At 25.0% G+C, this 21,163-nt stretch overlaps 4 protein-coding genes across 4 annotated transcripts; 1 reads left to right on the top strand and 3 right to left on the bottom strand.

Annotated features, from left to right (window-relative positions):
• Positions 1–1,555: 1,555 nt before the first annotated feature.
• Positions 1,556–10,510, top strand: PCHAS_0904700 (polyadenylate-binding protein-interacting protein 1, putative; the record flags this gene model as incomplete). Its single annotated transcript, XM_016798032.1, has 1 exon — positions 1,556–10,510. The coding sequence occupies one exon, from the start codon at positions 1,556–1,558 to the stop codon at positions 10,508–10,510; it is 8,955 nt and encodes a 2,984-aa protein (XP_016655293.1).
• Positions 10,511–11,145: 635 nt separating this feature from the next.
• On the bottom strand, positions 11,146–14,077 carry PCHAS_0904600 (conserved protein, unknown function; the record flags this gene model as incomplete). The annotated part of the gene is made up of 8 exons (XM_016798031.1): positions 11,146–12,196; positions 12,352–12,428; positions 12,563–12,625; positions 12,769–12,909; positions 13,010–13,065; positions 13,158–13,256; positions 13,439–13,772; positions 13,991–14,077. 8 exons carry the CDS (start codon positions 14,075–14,077, stop codon positions 11,146–11,148), a joined length of 1,908 nt encoding a protein of 635 aa, XP_016655292.1.
• Positions 14,078–14,992: 915 nt separating this feature from the next.
• On the bottom strand, positions 14,993–17,576 carry PCHAS_0904500 (nucleic acid binding protein, putative; the record flags this gene model as incomplete). Its single annotated transcript, XM_016798030.1, has 9 exons — positions 14,993–15,052; positions 15,150–15,262; positions 15,346–15,423; positions 15,511–15,576; positions 15,671–15,787; positions 15,875–16,318; positions 16,454–16,544; positions 16,652–16,837; positions 16,947–17,576. The coding sequence occupies 9 exons, from the start codon at positions 17,574–17,576 to the stop codon at positions 14,993–14,995; spliced, it is 1,785 nt and encodes a 594-aa protein (XP_016655291.1).
• Positions 17,577–19,021: 1,445 nt separating this feature from the next.
• Positions 19,022–19,953, bottom strand: PCHAS_0904400 (U6 snRNA-associated Sm-like protein LSm4, putative; the record flags this gene model as incomplete). Its single annotated transcript, XM_016798029.1, has 4 exons — positions 19,022–19,161; positions 19,266–19,476; positions 19,643–19,684; positions 19,948–19,953. 4 exons carry the CDS (start codon positions 19,951–19,953, stop codon positions 19,022–19,024), a joined length of 399 nt encoding a protein of 132 aa, XP_016655290.1.
• Between the last annotated feature and the right edge of the window lie 1,210 nt (positions 19,954–21,163).

Below are 21,163 nucleotides of genomic sequence, written 5' to 3'. Positions count from 1 at the left end.
AATTAAATATACATTAACAAGCCTACATTAGATTAAAAAGGTATATATATAAAGTATAAGCCTATATAAGATTGTATACATTATGCATATGTATATTAATGTATAGCAACTAATGCTAAGTATATATAAACAAGCAGTTTTTATTTAATAATTTATTATTTTTAGTTTTTTTTTTATTGGAAATCGTGATTTTATATGTATGCAAATTCCATATATTAAATGTGTATTAACTTTTTATATTTATACAATTATATATGCATTGTATTTTTATATGTGCGATCTCATTATTTTAAATATATTTATACTACCAAATTTTAAAGTGTTAAATTATAATCCTATACTAAATATACAATAGTTTTATGGTTGTATTAAATTATGAAACATTATTTTCAATCATAATATATTTTATTTCTGCATTATTACATGTATATATATAACGCGGGCTTAACAAGCTTTATGCATACATGTTATTATATTCATAGGCTTACATATTTATATAACCATACATTCACCTTTTTTTTAATATTTCACGAGTAATAATTTATATTATACGTTTTTATTATATCAATATCACTTGAAAATTTAATAATAAGCTTTGAGACTAAAAGGAATACAAAATAGTAGTAGCAAATATAAAGTTACATGCACATACATTGCCTCTTCATTTTATATTATAATCATTACGACATTTTTTCCATGTATAAATATATACGATTTATCCCTGCATACATACAAAATTTTTTTCTTATTTATTTTTTAATTATTGTGAATAATTTTAAATTTAAAAATATAAAGCCCATCTTATGAATATTTTTGTGCAAATTTATACATTCAACCTATTTATTTGTATTATCATAATATTTAGATTAATAATTTGTATTTTTTGCATGTTATGAGTAATTAAAAAGTTTTGATTTTTCTGCATTTTATCCCATTATTAAGAATTAATAAATAAATATATATACGTATATGTAAACGTATATAAATAAGAATATGTATTATATATATGCATATGAATATATGTGCAAATTTATATATCCATGCATATATATATAATATTATATATTATATGCATGCAACATTTTTTATCTGTTATTTGTAGAAAATAAAATAATTGAATAAATATATAATTATATGTGAAATACAATTTTATAGAAGAATATTTATTTCAAGAAAATAAATAAAAACAGAAAAAGAAAAAAAAAAGAAATCGAAAGCAATGATAAAAACACGATTGTGAATAAATTAAGCTTAACAACATCAATTGACAAAATTAAAAGAAATAAATATATAATTCTCATGTAATTTTATTTATTACATTTTGCTTCAATTTCATTTTTTTTTTTTTTTGTTATTTTCACACACACATATATATATGTGTTTATATTCATTTTTAATTTTTGTTACTTTATAAAAAAGGAAAGAATAATTATAATACGCTTAGAGTAGATATATATACGTATTCACATTTATTTGACTCCCACATATATATATACGTATATTATAAATAAATAATTGTAAAGGATATTATAGTTATAGTAATCTGTGGAGCAAAATGTTAAACACACTTTTAAATATCACAACATCCTATAAGTCTTCGGAATGTAAAGAGAAAAATATTTTAAATAATAAGGTTTGTTTTAAAGATAAATATAATAAAGAAGAAGAAGATAATCGAAAAAAAAGTGCAAATAATTTTAATAATAATATTACGGATAATAATAATGAAAAAAATAATAATAGTTCATCAACTATTCCAAATTCAATAAAAAGTAATTTAGTTAACAGTGCTAATTATAGTAACATGCAAAATGGACACTCCGAAAAATCGAGTAGTAGTACCAAATGCATGGCTTATAATTTGCAAGCTAAAGAGGTTAATAACTGTGATGATAATACAAATAAAAACGAGGAGTTAAATAAGTTTGAAAAGAAGGAAAATGATACTACAATGAATATGACTTTGTCAGGTAAAAATGATGCAGTGGACTTTGAAAAGAGTAGTAATAATAATAGCAATAACGATAATGCTATTATTAATAGTAATAGAAATAATAACATTGGTGATTTGAAAAATTCTGAACATGTTAATAATTCACAAGATAATCATAATAATTTGATTAAAAATCATGAACTTGTTAATAATTCAAATTTTACAATTCAAGGTACATCGAGTACTTGTAATGTAAATGAAAGTTTTGCAGTTGCTACTGGCAATAATACATTTTCATCTCTCCATAAGGAAGGTAATAATAACAATTGTAGTAGCAATAGTGAGGTGATATCAGAGGTGGATTACAGTCAAGGGACTGTAAAAAACGCGTCTAGCGTTGCCAATTCCTCCCATATATTGCCTAAGCCTAGTAATGATTATAATAAAATTGAAAACAGTGATGAAAAATGTGATAATGCAAATAATAATAGTCATAATAATCAAGAATCGAAAATAAATCAATTTAGTGAAAGTCAAAAAAATAGCGAGTCCACTGTTAATGACAAAATAAACAATTGCACTAGTAGTAATAATAATGGCACAGAAAATAATGATAATAAAAATAGTCATGGAAATAATTCAGGAAGTCATAATAACAATAGCAATAACAATAATAAAGGAGGGTCTGGGAATAGATCAGGAAATAATAGTAACACAGGTAACAGTAATGGTGGTGGAAGTGGTACTGATCCAGATGGAAATGATAATAAGGATGATAATAATGAAAAAGATAAGGACAAAAATAATAATAACAATATAAATGATAATAATAGTAATAATAATGATAAAATAAAAAAAAAAGAAAATAATAACAAGAATGGAGATCCAAATGCAAAAAAAACGAATAAAAATGTAAACAGTAATGATAATAATGAAACTAAAAAATCGAATACAAAATCTTTGTTAAGTAACACAAATAGTAGTAGTACAATTTCTGGAAGCTCACTAAATGCTGATGCACCTGAATTTGTACCATCTACTAAATCTGGACAAGGTAATTTACAATTTAATAATTTAATGTGGGGTAATTATTATCATGATATTCCAAATAATTCTTTTGCTAATATGCAAAATGTTAATTTAATGAATATGAATGGATTAGGAAATAATAATAACATTATGATTCAAAATCCATTAATAGATAATATGGGGAATATAAACAATGATGCAACAGGTAATAATTTATTAGGAATTCAAAATTCTAGTAATAATAATAATGCTGGGGGTATTGCAGGTTCGAATTCTGTTAATAAAAATAATACTAGTGGAAATGCTAATACACCTCTTGGTGGTCAATTTAATGGTGTAGATGGGAATGAAAAATTTACTGATAAAAATAGTAATACAACTCCTATATCTGGAAATAATTCCAAAGTAAATAATAATAATATTCATAGTATGAATACAGAAGATGGTAATAAAAGTTTAGGAGGAACAGGACCTATAGATTCAACATATTTAAATCATAATATGTTAGAGGGAGGAAAAAATATAAGGCCTAATAATTTTATGAACAGTTCAGAAAATGCTAACGGATTTGATAATGCAGATATGCATAACACAAATAACAATAATAGTAATAATAATAATGCACATCAAAATTTTCCTGGTAATAATTCAATGATGCATCACCATCCACATCATCATAATTTTTATTTAAATCCTCCATATTTAATTAATAACCACCCAAATGGTTTATCGGGCCATCAAACTATTTTTACTTCAATGCCTTATGGAGGTGGAGGAGTTGCTGGCGCAAATAATGGTGACATACATCATGAACTACCTTTTCCGCAACCTCCAGTTTATAATCACTTTGGTAATAATTCAATGAATGTTCAAAAAAATGCAAATTTAAATATGAATCCATATAATTTTATATCTTGTGGTATACCCGGTGCAGGACCCTTAGGCACAGGGGGACCAATAAACATGGCTAGTCATCATCATATGGATCCTCATTTTTTAAACAGTACTGATAATGTTCCAATGAAATTACCTTATAATCATATGGGTCAAACAAACAGAAGAAATAGTATGTTTTCCCACTTTGGTAATAATGTTAATTTACATGGTCCTAATAATATGAATGAGAATAATTATGATATAAATTCAAATAATAATAATATGAATCCGTTACTTTCTGCTAATATGGGAGGAGCAGGATATGTTTTCAATTCTTCTTATAATTCTATGCAGCCTGGCGTTATGCGATTAAACACAGATGGTAATAGCTCAACAACTACTAATAATACATCTAGTAATGCAAATAATAATGCAACCACGAATAGTGCAAATAATAATTCGGCTGCTAGTGGTAGTAATAATAATGGTAGTTTAAATACTAGCGGAACTGTTATGGGTTTAAACAGTCCCATCATTAATCCAGGAGTAAATGTTCCTATTCCTCATCACCATATAGATAATATAAATAACCCAATGCATATGAATGGCATGCATATGAATCACGGACTATTGTTGAACAATGCAAATATAAATAATATGCATAACATGGGTAATCATGTTCCTATGGGTAATGTAGGGACTATGGGTGCTGGTATTGTAGGACTTGTTGGAGTTGGTGGTATGGGAGGAATGAATGCTACTGGAAATATGACCAAACAACAGAAACGACAAAGTGTATACAATGATAGAAATGCAGGAATGAATAATAATAGTAATAATAATGCTGAAAATGTCGGGGCAAATAATAATACGACTGGTAGCGGTGCAAACAATAAGCAATATAATAATAATTACAAAGAAAATAAAAATGCAATGAAAAATAATATGGGAAATGAAGCATTAAATAATTATAATTATGGAATGAAACATGAAAATAATAAAAAAAATAATAGTAGATATAATATGATGAATAATACAGGTGATAATTTTAATACTAATTATAATTACAATGGAAGTAATACAATGAAAAATAATCCAGCTAATACAAAAGGTTCATATAATAATAAAGGAGGAAAAGAAGAATCAAATAATTTAGCAGGAGGTAATAATTTTTATAATAGGAATGGCACAAATACTTCTACTACTGGAGGAGGTTCTATAACAACTACAACTGGCAGTACTACTAACAATGCTAATACATCTAATGATACTAATAAAGAATCAGGAGGATCTGGTGATGCACCAAAGGATGCCCCATCTGATTTAAACGAAAGTAATAACACAAAATCGAGTAATAACAAAGATAATTTCCAATATGGAAATTATAAGGGAAAAAATAATTATTATTTAAATAGTTCAAACGATAAAAATAGTAAAGGACATAGTAATACTGCATCAAATCAAAATAGTGCTACCACTAGTAACAATAAAGAGGATTATAAAAGTGGTAGAAATTATGGAAGCAACAAAATTGGTGACGATAAGAGTGGAGGCAGTGTATCTAAAAAAGATGCAGGAAAGGATAACACAAATAGCAACAATAACAGTGGTAGATATGGAAAGCAAGGTGATAATTGGGCTAAAAAAGGATATGGTGCAAATAGTAGCAACACATCTAATAATGTCAATTCAAGAACCAATAATAGTACAACCAAACATGGAAGTTATTCGAATAGTAAATATAATACGGGTTCTGATCGACGAGGTAGTAATGCTAGGTATGATGAAAGTAGTAAAACAGAGAAATTAGGTTATAAAACAAATGATAAAAAGGGAAAACCTGAAGAAGATAAGCATACAAAAGAAAACAGAAGCAATAGTAATAGCAATGCAGGATTAAATAATAACCAAGTTAATGAAACTGGAAATAAAAATTCGAATACGAACCCAACTAATGAAGAAAATAATAAAGCAGGATATAATAATTTAAAGAATGTAAAGAATGGTGATAAAAAGAATATGGAATTTTCATCTTGGGTAAAAATAGCTAAAATGAATCCAAATACTAAAAAGAAAAACGAAAAAGTAAATGCATCAAGTTCACAAGTAGATAATACTAATGCAGGAGGTTCTGCAAAAAATGGAAATACAGACGAAACAAATCATAATTATAGTAATAGCCGAAATTACAATAAAGGAGCTGGATATGGAAAAGGATCACACGGAGAAGCATCACAAGTAAATGAAGAAAATGAAACATCATTAGGATCTACAAATAAAGAATCTAAAAAAAATGCTGAAATGAAAGAAGATACTAAAAAAGAATCACATTTATTAAATGGCACAAGTAGCACAAACCAACGATATGATAGTAATAGTAAAGGAATGAAAAAGAGTGGTGGTGTTGATGATAAACTAAATGGAAATATAAAAGGAAAATCAATTGGAAACTATTCGGGAAATAGTAAAAATTATATGAACGAAGAAAATCGTAATAAAGATTCGAATAGATCAAAGGGTATTGATAATAAACATAAAACTAGTAATAGTAATAATATGAATGCAAACAATAGTAGTAATAAAAAAATAGATTATAATGATAAAAAAAATATTTCAAGTAATTTAAATGCAAATAATAATAGCTATTCACATAGACAAAGAGAAAAATTAAAAATAAAAAATGTTGAGATAAAACAGATAGGAGAAAAAATCGTTCCAAATGTCTCATCCTCTTCTGTTAGAAATAGTAGTACTGGTCATAATGAAAATGAAGATAAAAAAGATGCTGAAAAAAATAAAAATAATAATACCCATACTAGTGACAATGTAAACCAAAAAAAAGAAACTGACGAAGTTACAAAAGATGAAATAAAACAAGCTGTTAATCTAAATGAAAAAAATTATACCGATGAAGAAAATGCTGATAATAAAGATTTAACAAAAAAAAATGAAATTAATAATGCTAGTAGTAATGTAAATAAAAATAAAGAAATTGGAAAAGATGAATCAATGAATGGTCAAACAAATAATTTAGATGATAATGCAAAGGGGAAAAAAAGCAGTATATTTAGTCAAAGTAAAAATAATTATAAATATGGAGCAGAAGGAGAATATAATCCTAATACAAATACATCTAACGAAAATAATAATAAAACGGGATCTAGTAATAATAAAGGAAGTTTATGGAATGGAAAAATATCTTTTGCTGAAATGGCAAAACGACGACCTAAAAAAGATTCAAAAGATATTTCAAAAGAATGGGCTGGTAATAATAGATCAGGTCAAACTGACAAAAAGGGAAGTAGTCTCAACAAAAATGGAAAGGGATTAAGAAGAACTGATGATGGTTATACAAAACAGGAACAAAATGGTAATATTGCTTATGATGAAAAAAGTGAAATGAATGACGAAGAATTAACAAAAGAAGATGATAAAGATGAAATTAAAAGAGAAGATGAAATTGAGAATGTAGAAAAAGAAGAAAAAATCGATAACAATAAAAATGTTGATGATATAGAAACTTCTAATGAGCTAGCGAATGAAGGAAAAGAAATAGTAAGCACATCTAATAAAGATGCAGAAAATAAAGCCACTGAAGAGCTTGGTGGTGAAGAAACGAAACAAAACAAAGACAACACTGCTGATGATAAAATAGCTATGAATGCTAATGAAGATGGAAAGGATGGAATTAGCGCTAAGACTAATGATGAGGAAAAGGATGCAGAAAATAAGTTGGATAATAAAGAAAACGAAAAAACAGAAGAATTAAATTCTGAAAAATCTAAAAAAAATGATGATGAAAGTGAAAATAAAAATGCAGTATCAGATGAAAAAAATGATACAAAGGTTTCAGATATGGATAATGACAAATTAAATAATGAAAATGTGTTAGATCCAAAACAAAAAGAAAAACAAAAAAAAATCGAAAGATGGCAAGCAGAAAAACGATTTACTAAAATCGATTTATTAGAAATATACTTAGGCCATAATTGGAGTTTAAGAGGTGAAAATTTTAATTTCGTTTTATCCCAAGATAATACAACAGATACACATTATAAAGGAAATAATTACATGCACAATAATATGAATTCAAATGATGATAATAATAACAATTCAGGTATGAATAATATGTATATGAACGATACAAAGAATGTAAATACATACAATAATAAGAGATATAGTAATTCAGGATATAACCATGGAAATAATATGAATAATGCCCAAATGAATCAATACAATATGCATAATTCGGGAAATAATATGGGTAATAATGCTAATAATATGGGAGGTAATAATAATTATGATAAGAATATGCAAGGCAATCAAAATTCCAATAGTGGTAAAGGCGGAGATGATGGTTGGAGACATGCCTTTTCTAAAAATATGCAAAATAATATGCATATGAATAGTGGAAATAATAATATGAATTATATGGATGGAAATCATAATGATCCTAATAATATGAATGCAAATAATAATAGTGGAAATCAAGGAGGCAAAGGTAACAATTTTGAATGGAGGAAAGGCGATGGTGATAAATTAAAAGGATTCTTTGATTCAACAAGAGCAGTTGAATCACCAGATGCATGGAGAAATAATAATGCAGGACAACAAAATGGTAGTGGTAATAATTCTAAACCTACTATGTCTGAAAATAGTTGGCTAGTAAAACAGAGTCAACTAAAAGCTGATAAATATACATGCTTAATGAGAAAATTAAGAGGTATCTTAAATAAATTAACATTTGAAAAATTTGATTTATTGTATGAACAAATAATATTAGTAGATATATCAAAACTTGAAGAAATAATAGGATTAATGAAATTAGTTTTTGAAAAAGCTGTAACTCAACATCATTTCGTACAAATGTATGTACAATTATGTAAAAAATTAAATATACATTTTCATAGTATGAAATTAGAAGATGGATCCGTTGTTCAATTTAAAAAGATTTTAATAAATCAATGTCAAGATAGTTTTGAAAATAATTTAAAACCTATAGAATTCCCAAGTCATTTAAATGAAGATGAGAAATTTGAATTTGAGCAAATGCATAAAAATAAAGTAAGAGGAAATATGTTATTTGTTGGTGAATTAGTTAAATCTGGAATTATTTCTATACCTATTGTTTTTGTATGTATTAATCAATTATTAGAAAAAAGAGATAGCTATATATCTCAAAAGAATGACACTAACGAAGGAAATCTTCATTTAGAAGCATTATGTATGTTTTTAAATACAGTTGGTGAAATATTAGATACTCATGAAAAATCAAATCAAGAAGAGGTTAAAAATTTATATAATAAATTAAATGAAATTGTAAATGATGAAAGTATATTATTCCGTGTTAGATGTTTAATTAAAGATGTTATTGATAATAGAAATGAAAAATGGAATAAAAAATTTGCACATAAATTAGAAGGTCCAACAACTTTAAGTGTATTACATGATAAAATATTAAAAGAAACGATCGATCAAAATAATCGAATATTTTCTGGTAACAACTCAGGTAATTATCATGACAATAAAATGAATAGTAGCTTAAATAATATGCGAAATAATTTGCTTAGAAATTCTAACTATGGTATGAATAATAATAGTGGAAGTGGAGGTATGGGCAATAATAATATGCCTTATGGAATGAACAATCAAATGAATATGAGAGGTATGGGAAATACTGGAATGAAAAATATGGATCCAAATAAAAATATGAAAAAAATGTCATTAAATATGATGAAAAATAAAAATGCATCTTCAAAAATGATGAATGATGATATGAAATTTGGGCAAAATGCTGGAACTCATTTTGGTGAGGGAACTGGAGCATTTGGTACTGATAATAATGCTGGTGGTAATTATTATGATAATAATTCAAAAAATAATATGCCATATAAAAATCAAGCATTTATGGGAAATGACAATAATAATTCAGGTGCTGGTGGTAGTTCATCAAACGCTCCTAATAATAATGCAAATTCCAATAATGGAATTTTTGGAAATATAAGTTCTATGTTTGCAAACAAAGAAACTAAAAACGAGGGTAATTTCTTTTCAAGAGTTTTTAACTTGAAAAAGAATCAAAATAATAATGCGGCCAGTGGTGCAACACAAGATCCATCATTTAGAGGAGGTGCAGATGCAAATACAAATAAAGACAACGAAAATAACATTAACGGAGCTGAAAATCAAACTAACAAAGATACGAATAAAGCAAATGAAAACGAACAAAATGATTATTCCTATGTTGAAGATTATCTTCCTAAAATTAATGAACTAATGGAATTATCGACAAATGTAAATGAATGGGATGAATTAACAAAAAAATTGGAGGAATTAAATATCCCATCGAAATATAATGAAAAATTACAAAATACCATTTTAAAATTAACTTTAAAAAAATATGCATGTAATAAATATTTAGAAAGAAGTGAAAGTTACTTTAATTGGCTAGTTGCAACAGTTTTGGCAAATAAAATAGATTTAGTATCATTTAAATCATGTTGGAAATCTTTCTTTTTAGAAGCTGATGAAAATAGCTATGAATATACAAAAGAAGATTATCCATTGTTGCCATTCTTAGCTAAAAATTTTATAAAAGCAGTTGAACTTCATGACACTAATCATATTCTTTATGATGTAGATGCATTGAATGAAATAAAAAATGTTGTATAAGAAATAGTTAATAAGTATTCCTCTTTTTTATGGATCCTATACAATTTGCTCACTCCAATTTTGTCTTACCCATTTTTTTATTTTCTTTTATTATTTAAATAAATGTGTATTCCCCAACATTTTATTTACATCGCTATATTTGCATAGCTTCCTATTTTTATATGCATACCATTTGCACATATATGGGCATACACATATTTGTATATTTAAAAAACTTAAAAAGTTATCTTCAAATTTATTTTTTTCCTCCATCATTAAACATTGATTTTTATTCAATAAAAGAAATTTATACATATTATATCTATGCCTTTTATTCCTTGCAAGGAATTATTATAAAATATTTTAATAAATTATTTTAAAACAAATAAAGCGCACGAAATGGTATGCCATGTGCTGCTCTAGTGAGTTGGTATACATTTATGTACGAATGGTGAAAAGGTGCGAAAAAAAGAAAAATATAATAAACAATAATAAAGGGTGACTTACATGCACAGCTATGTGATGTGTAAAAAAGAAACAAGCAAAAAATTGTGAAACAATAAGAGCATGCGACTTATGTAATCATTTTTTGTTGTTTATTATGATTAAGGATGAGTTATTAATCAGATTGGGTGCTAAATATGTAGAATCATAGTTCAAATATATATGTTAGAAAAATTATTATTTATTATTTGATCGGCGGAATTTTGTGCTTTTGTAAGAGACATTTTATTATCATCAAGAAACATAAAAATCTCTCTTTTCATTTCTCTTTTTCCAAATAGCCATGGAGAATTTGCTTCCTTAAAAAAATATTTTTTAATTTTTAGATCATAATTAACATCATCAAATATTTTTTTATTTAATTCAGGATTAAAAACAAGTTTTACTTTTTTTTTTTCCGGTTTTTTATTTTGAGAATATTCAGTTATTGGTTCATTAGTTTTGGTATTATCCTTTGCTTCTTCTTTTTCTATAATAGATGTAGAATTATTTGTAACTGGTTGAGCATTTGATTCTGCTTCTGTGGTTATAATATTAGAACCATTTTTTTCAAGCAAATTTGTTGCTTTGTTCGAATTGCTTTCATATTTTTCTGGTTGTTTATTTTTATCTTGTTCCATTGGTTCACCTTTTTCTTTGGCTGGATCCTTTGGCTTTGTTCCCGTTTCTGATTTTTGATCTGCTTCGGTTGTTTTCTCATTTTCACCAAGGCCGTTATCAATTTTGTCATCACTACTTTGAGCAACGAACAATTCAGTTTCTGACTCCTTTTCTATTTCCTCAGTTTTTGATTTTTTAATTTTATTTGGTTTGATTTGATTTTGTTTTGTTTCAAATGTGTCAAACAGATGATGAACATGGGATACTAAAAGTAATTCTTCTGGGGTGATTTTTTTATTATTATTTGATGCTTTTACAGAATTGTTAATTTTATTGTAGTAAAAATATTTAATAGCATCATCTCTATTCATATATTTTTTAAATTGTAATTGTAAATGATCATTTAATCTGTTTAAATTAAATATATTACTTTTACTTTCATTTTTCCATTTATTTTGTATATCTATTACGATATCAAAATCTTCATCCTTTATTGCACTACCTTTGATTAATAAAATTATTAATATCCCCTTGAATATAAATGCAACTAGTTTGTATTTTTTTTTTCCTGTTAATGTTATAACTGGCATAAATACAGATGATCTGCGTTCGTATTGATTAGTATAAGAAGAATACATATATGTGTATGTTAACTATTTCAAGCATTTTGCAGAATAAATATGCAAATTCACTTTCATATATAAAATGGTAATAGTTATTAGAAACAAATTTTATAAAAATCAGCACTCTTTTCTTACTTTTTAATTCCTAGGAGGAATCCATTTTGATCTTCTACCGAGTTGCATCGACCAAAGCTTGATAAGCCACCGTTTGTCTAGTACAAGCCCAAGAAAAAAAAATAAATAAAATGTAATAAGAAATGTAGAGCATTCAGTTAATTTGGGTATATCGAGCTAAAAAATAAAAAAATAATAAGGATAAATAATAACATGTAAGACTGCAAATTACGTTGGTAGCGGCTGATGATGCAATTTTTTTAAAAGGATGCTGATCTAACTTTAAATTGTTAACCTTAAATAAATAAAAAAAAAATTAAAATGAATAAAGAGAAAAACATAATTAATGCATATAAGATATATGCTAATTTTTAATGCTTTTATGGCAAACTATATTTGATAGTTGCACAGATAGAAAAATATTTATATATGCCTAACTATTCCATTGTAGGAAACCAAATAGTTGTAAATAACTTTTATTTCTTCCAACGGTAAACTTGAATAAATAAAATATCCTTCGTAAAACAATGCTCCATGCTTTATTCGCTTATGTGTAAGTGATAGTGATGAAATTAAATTCTACAATAAGGAGTGATTGAAGAAAAAATATGTGCATATATATGTATTTGTGTGTGTGTGCATTTTTTTTATTGAATAGCTAGCTAAAAACAAAATTTACCTGAACAGTAATGTAAATATGATTTTCAACAGGGAACATATAAAAACTTTGAATTTCTAAAAATATGGGTTTAAATAAGCATATATAAAGTGTTATTACAACTTTGGTTATATATATGATCGAATTGAAACCTGTAGATTTTTCTTACCATTATATATGCTCAATGTTTCATTGTTAATAGCGTTTATGTATGTGAAAACATAGTCGTCTAAAATGTTTTGCAATAATTTTTTTTTATTTATATTTTCTGACAAGCAAGGCAAGAAAAAAAAAAATATATTAGCTTATATATGCTTTGTTTGTATGAGTAATAAATTGGAAATGTTTATATTGTTATTGGGGGAATGACATAGAAATATGTCTTTCATTTCATTCATTAAATAATTTAAACCATTTGCAGTATTTTGATATATATAATATATTTTTTACCCGAAGTTCTATATTTCTTGTATTTGAGAAAGGTACGTATATGACCATGTAGCAAAGTAAATATAGAAATGAAGTTTTTTAAAATATGATGTAATAATTTACATACTAAATTTTCCATATTATTATTTTTACATGTATTTTTTGCAACTATGGTAATAAATACACGCTTATACCATCTTTCTATAACCATTAAATTTGTGGTAGTTATTATATGATCTAAATGCGATTTGCTGAACTGTTTTATAAATGCTGATATTCCTTCCATTGCACTAGCATGTGCTACTTTTGACATATCATGTGTTTCATTAGGATAGTAATATAGTACCTTTTCCGCCTATCATATGTAATAAGTAAAAAAGAGGATCCATAGGTGGATGCATATACAATTGCTTCTCATTTTGTAAATGAGTATGCACATTTATAAACTATCTTTATATATATTGGATAATTATTCCGCTATATTTTTTTAATAAATGAATAAAATATCCTTAAAGTAGGATATATACATGAATGTGCATATTTATTGACAAGCATTTTATGTGTGTTCTGTACCTGTAGTTCCTCATCAGTGACTGATTTATCAATCTTCTCTATATCTTCATCATATATAAAGAGGGCTTCAATTTTAGTTTTATCCATTTGGAAGTTTTTATGGAAGAAAACAATATTCGATGATATAATACTATTATATTATTACACAGCTCTACTCCTATTTTGCATCAAAATCACAAGTTTGTATATTCATTACTTATAAGATATATTATATATACCACCTTAAATTTAATATTTATTTTGTGACTAATTTTATTGTATTACCCATTGAATAGTAGTATATATATTATTAAGAAATGACATATTTATTGGGTTTAAAGTAAAAATAAAACCCTATTTCTATTTTATACATACATATATATAGTTTAATAACCTAAAAATATCATCATATTTTGATATTTAATATAAGGGTGTAAAGACTCAAAGGTATACATTTTTTTTTTTTTTATAAATTATTTTAATTTCGAAAAATGTTGGTTTGCGGGCGGTAGTTCTATGATGATAAAATTTATTTTTGTGCAAAGATTGTGGAAACGTATACACAAAAATATGTACATAAAATATTTTCATATTGGGAAACAATGTGAAATTACAATAAATAAAAAACAAGAAATGAGTTAAAATAAAAAAAATAATTAAACACAAAAAATATTTTATATTATCATAAGGTAAATACAAAATTTTGTATAGAGCAAATGTAAAAAAACGGAAAATATGAAAAATATATGTAGCTAAAGTAAATGTAAAATAGTTTGGGGCATATAATAAATGCATGTGCATAGAGATACTTCTCTATATATCACCAGCACATATAAAAGATATATATGTTATGAATTATAGAACACACAAATGTGTTAAAATAAATAGTAACAAATTCTACTATATTAATTATAGATTTATGAAATAAAATAAAAACAAAAAAGAATAAAAACGGTAGGAAAATGGTTAAACAAAAACTATATCTTTCCTTCAAATAGTTGAAAACAGTTTTAATTATAAACTTCAAGAGTAACATAAATTTTTTTTGCTTTTTGTTTCGGGATCTGCTAGATCGACAACTACCTATTATAATTAAAAAAAAGTAGATAGCGGTAGTATATTGATATTATGTGAAATAGAAAAAATCGTTGGCAATACAAAAATCGTAAATTATATTTACTTCTTTCCCGTCAATTATATGTTTATAATTTTTATTTGACAATATCTTCTTAACACATTCACTGTCTAGGAATGTAACGAAAGCTATTCCCCTTGGCTTGTTCGTACATACGTCTAAAAAATAATATATCAATAAGTGAAACATTAATGTACATACAAAATAGGATTGTCTTATATTTTGCTTGTTTTCAAATAACCATTTGGCATATATATATCTATGATCTCTCCGTAACTTCCAAAATAATTTCGAAGGGTCTCTGTAGTAGTTACACTATCTAAAGGTGATGCAAAACAAATGGGGGCATAAAAGGAAAGAAAATGATATATATGTGTATGTATATATAATTCTCCTATTTGCTTACTTAATTTTGTGACAAATAATTTGTATGTCCGCTTGTTCCATTCATCACCAGGGAGTTTACGAATAACTAGAGATAGTTGCAAAAAAATATGAACAAATTAAAAAATAGCCATAATAATAAGAAGAAGAATGAGGAAAATGGTAATTTATTGTTTACTTACATGATGAATAATTATTTTTGTAACCTTTACATGTGCCTATATTAGTAGGATATTCTAATTTACTTTCATCAAACATTGTATTTTGGTGAGTCATTTTGTTTTTCAAAATAGTGGAACCTATAAAAAATAAACGTAATTATCAAAGCCAATCAAAAATATATGTACTACAACTGTCTAGTATTATTACACTTGTTTTATCTTTACCTTGATTTATATATTGAGGATTACAATAATAGTAGGGATATTCCGCATTTTTAGAATTATAAATATTTTCATTATGTAAATAGGAATTATTCCAATTATAGTTTTGTGTAAGGTTCCAAAAATAATCATGAGTAGCATAATCTGTGAAATTTGAATATCCCATTTGATTGAAATATTTCGGATCAGCATTATATCCAAATGGTGGGAAATATGGAACTGGGATGTTATTTTTAAAAATTGATTTATGATTTAATGAATCGACTGATGTATTATCTTTATTGATAGAATGCATATTATAATAATTGTTCATGAGAAAATCATTTCGCATATTTTGTGAAATATCTCTTGTGTTAATATTATTTTGTATGTTACTGTTTTGAATTTTTGTCGCATATTTGTTTTCATTTTTTGGACTCTTTGGCAAGTAATGATAAGGTGGAAGATCTAAGAGCATATATTATGAAAGAATATAAAAAAAATAAAATGAATAATAATTTATAACTTAGAAATAAGAGGGTGTAAAAATGAGAGGAAAGGAAGTGTGTATATATGAATTGCATGCACATATTCACGTCTTACAAAAAAAATGCTTAGACTTAGGATCCCTCATCGATGCCACATCAACAACTATTTCTTTCCCACAAATGATATGCAACTTTTCACTGAGTGCCTAAGAAATGTACATATATAGTATATATATTCCTGCTTTTATGAAAAATATCATGGAAGCAAATAAAATAATATAAAAAAATATGAATAGTGAAGAGTCCAACTTACTTTGTCCATAGAGGTTTGGTTCTCAAATGAAACAAATCCGAATCCCTTATTTTTATTGTTTGATAAGTTTTTTGAAACATATATATCTATGATTTTACCATACTTTGAAAAATAATTTTCAAGATCATTCCTGTTTACCTCAAATGGTAATCTCGTTACGAATATTCTTGGGTATTCTTTCAAGACCTTCATAAAAAAAAAAAATTATTATAAAATATAGTGATAGACAAATATGCAACCTTAATATTAATTTGGGGAATACATAAATTGGATAAGACACGGGATTATTATATACCTCATCTACTAAAATTGTTTTATTTTCTATAATTCCTTTTTTTATATTTTCATTGAAATTATCAAATTTTTTATCTGATTTAATGGTATTATTAGTTTTATTTGTATCGTATCCAAAATAAAAATGATTTTGAATGCCTGAATTGTTTAATATAGGTCCTATTTCATTATTGAAATTTTTTTTAATTTTTTTCTTTTCACTACTTTGTTTTAGAGGATTATTTTTTCTTTTAATCCTGTTATCTAATTCATTTTTATATTTATTTAAATTGTTTATGTTATTAATATTGTTTTTTTCCATTTCTAAATGTGTATTTTCTCTTTCTTGGTTATTACTTAAAATTGTATTTTTTTCAGAAGTCTTATAGCATGCCGCTAATTCATTTGTGTATTCAGGTTTATAACTATTAATAGGTAGGTCTGTGCTAGAATTTAATCCTGAACAATAAGCTTTATTATCTTCCTCACCAACAAATGAATTGATATTTTTATTCTTATTGTCAAACTTTGGATTTTCGCTTTTATTTCTTTTTTTTATAAAATCACTATGCATTTCATCTTCGTTACCCTTATTAAAACTGATACTGCTTTCTTTGATATTTTTACAATTTGGAATAGCCATATTTGCCATTCGGTTGGTAAAGGATATATATATATAAGTGTCTATGTTTAGTGTATATATTTCTAGGAAATGGCTACAAATGTTTTTTATTTTCTATACTGTTAATATATATATTTTTTTGTAAATAAGAATACACCATAAAACCAGGATATTCGTATTCCCGTCGTTTTTATTAAATTATCATTTTTATTTTACTATTTCAATGTTGATAATTTTATTAAAAATAATCATTATTTCTTTATTTTTGTTTTACTACATTTTTTTTACAATGATAGCTACTATTTTATTAATTTTTTTCCAATCCTTAAGTACACCTTTTATGTAAATAAGTACTTGGGTATTTAATTTTTCACATAAATGGGAAAAACAAATAAACAAAAAATATGTAAAAATTAATACAATGAATAAAAATAAATAAGTATGATTTTATTATTTTGTTTATTTTTTTGTTACAAATATTGATTTGGGAAAAGAAGGAAAAAAAAATATGCATTTAGCTATATGCATTTAAGACACAAAAAATATATATGTTCATTTAACAAAGGTTATGTTATTTTTTGTTTATCACTTTTTGGCTGTATTAATTATTATAATTTATTATTTTTATTCTTAAATTTTTTGAAATAAATTAAAAATTATGATAATATATTCAGTTTAATTATTATATATTTGGGAATGCTTAACAAAGTTTGTATTCCCCTCAAGGAATATCATATTCTATAAAAAATTATACAATATCCAAAAATAACCACCCTGTTTATACACATGAATGGCATTAATGAAACATTTTAAGAATAAAAAATAGCTGACTTCATATTGAACTTAATAAGAGCTTGCAACAGAGATGGATCTCATCTGTCTACACCATCATTATGTATACATTCCTTTGTATTTTACACATGGATATATATTATATATTTGCATAATACAAGGGAAGAGAGAACATATTATAAGCCTTGAATTGTGTATGTGCCTATAGGTATACTCTTGTTTTTTTTATTGTGAGCGATCAATTTTTTGGTTACAATATAATGTAAGATTTATTTATTCGAATTAAAGTGTGTATTTTTAATAATATTTATTAAATATGATATAATAGTTTTTATTATGTAAAAATAAATAGAATATTAAAGAAAATTATATATAGGGATAATCACAATGTAGTGCCAAATTAACCAATATATATACAAATAAATATGTATATAATATATATAGATATTTTTATACATTATTTTGCATTACTATACAACAATAATAATAGCAAATGCAGTTAAATAAATAACCATGTATTTTAATAAATATATATGATGCTATAGGAAACAAAAAATATAAAAATTAAAAAAAAATTTAAGTTTATCGCTACATGCATTTACAATTTAATATATACTACTACTACTAATAATAATAATATATATTGAAGATTGCACATATATATACATGAAAAAAGCTTTATTTTAATATCCTCCTCGTCCAGCTGTTCTTATATTTCCAGCTCTTCCACCTCTTTTGTCTGTTCCCCTACCAAATCCTCGGCCTCTATTGCGTCCACTTCCTCTTACGCCACCGCGGCCTCGTCCGGCATTCCGTGATTTTTCTATAAATACAAAAAGTATACAATATAAAACATGAATATAAATAATAAAATTATCATGCCTTAAAAAGATTTTATTTTGTTAAGTATTAATTATTTGTTGTTACGTTCAGCTGTTTCCTCAATGGCATTCTCTATAGCTTGGTCTTGCACTCGAATATATTTCACACTACTTCCTCTAACATAGCACTCGGATATTTTCCAAAATTTATCTCCATCTTTTGATGTGCATATTATATTTTTCATATGTAAATTCATAAATCGATCACAAAATACTAAAAATCCACTATATGTTTCTCCATTCTTTAGCTCAACCATCTGAACAAGTCATAAAATTTATAACAAAAAAAAAAAATTTTATTTAAAAAAAATAATAAAATGGCTAGTTAGCTATTAAGATAATAGCATATTTAAAGGAATATAAAAAATGTTAGACAATTAAAAAGTTAGCATTGCAATAATTTGTTTTATTCTTATATATTACCACTGGTTGATTTTGAGAACATTTTAACAAAGTTAAAGGAAACTAAAGGGAAAAAAAAAAGAAATTAAATTATTGGGAAATATCCATATAATGAAACATTATTAATCAGGTAAATAATGTTAATCTATTTGGGCTTTTTCTTTTCCAATTTTTTATATAGAACAAATATATGATTATCTTAAAAAATGCAACACTATTTCGTAATATTTTCATTATTTTTATTAAAAAACTCCCATTTAATATGTGTAGATTATGTTCTTGGCATTAGTATATTCAAATACTTTCATAAAGTATGAAATTCTTACCACCATAGTCCTTATTTTTTATATTAATTGTTTGGGATTACTTTCTGTAATAAAAAAGAAAACAATGAAAAATGATTATTAAATAATGAAATATCAACATATATTTATATTATTTTGGTGGTAAAATATGTAATAAAACATGAATATATTTTGGGTGTCAATAAGGATTATTATATTAACATAAGTATATAAAACATGGAATAGTAAAAAAAATAAAGCAAATATAATCTTACATGTTTTCAATATATTTTTTCTTCTTGGCAATGTCTAATATTTGAGTAGTTGCATATAGATATACTAACTAAAATTCATATATTATAATATGTCTATAATAATAAGTATAAATTACTTTCTTGCTTTTTTAACAATATGTAGCTACAAACAGTTATCAATGTGCAAAAATTTCCATTTAAAAGCTTTTAATAATTAATGTAGTATATATACAAAACATAAATAAAATATGAATATATAAAAATGTGTATTACAAATTTTAACTATCCTTTTTATTTTTAATTAAGCTGCTTTTTTACGCTCTTAACACCAAAAAATGTTGAATATAAAATAATACAATTCAATTTGTAAATGAACTAACCCTATTTATGCTTTCATTACATTTTGTATATGCATATTTTGTTGTTAGCTATTAAAATTGTATATAATAAATAAAAAAGGGATAAAGGAAGCATAGAAATGGTATTAAAAGAGAAAAACGATGCATATATATATGTATATGTATATATAAAGATAAAAAAAAACGAAAAGATATTAAAAAATGGTTTGAAATTAAAATACATAGAAGCATTTAGCTACAATTTATAGACCATGAAAAGAAAGAAATATGACATCCTTTTTTACAATATATAATTAAATATATTAAGGTGACATAATAAATAATATATTATATTGCGTGTATAATTTAAATGCCTTCTTTTCATATAACTTTTATTTTCCATAATAAAAAAAAATAAATGAAAAAAAAAATAAATTCAGAATAAAATAAATTAAATATTATTTTATTTGTTTGGAGAACCAATTCATTGTTTACCTTATGTTAAATAATATTTAATCATGTGCATATATTGTATATTTTTTTTACTATATTTTTTGATTTATTGTAACAATTTTACAAATTTAGGAATATAAAATAATAATTGGAAAAAAGTAAAATAAAGATATGATTGATAAGTTGGTTTCTCTTAACAATATCCTTCATATA

Source organism: Plasmodium chabaudi (assembly GCF_900002335.3).
Source record: "Plasmodium chabaudi chabaudi strain AS genome assembly, chromosome: 9".
Lineage (NCBI taxonomy): Eukaryota > Apicomplexa > Aconoidasida > Haemosporida > Plasmodiidae > Plasmodium > Plasmodium chabaudi.
This window is presented reverse-complemented; position numbering and strand designations above follow the sequence as displayed.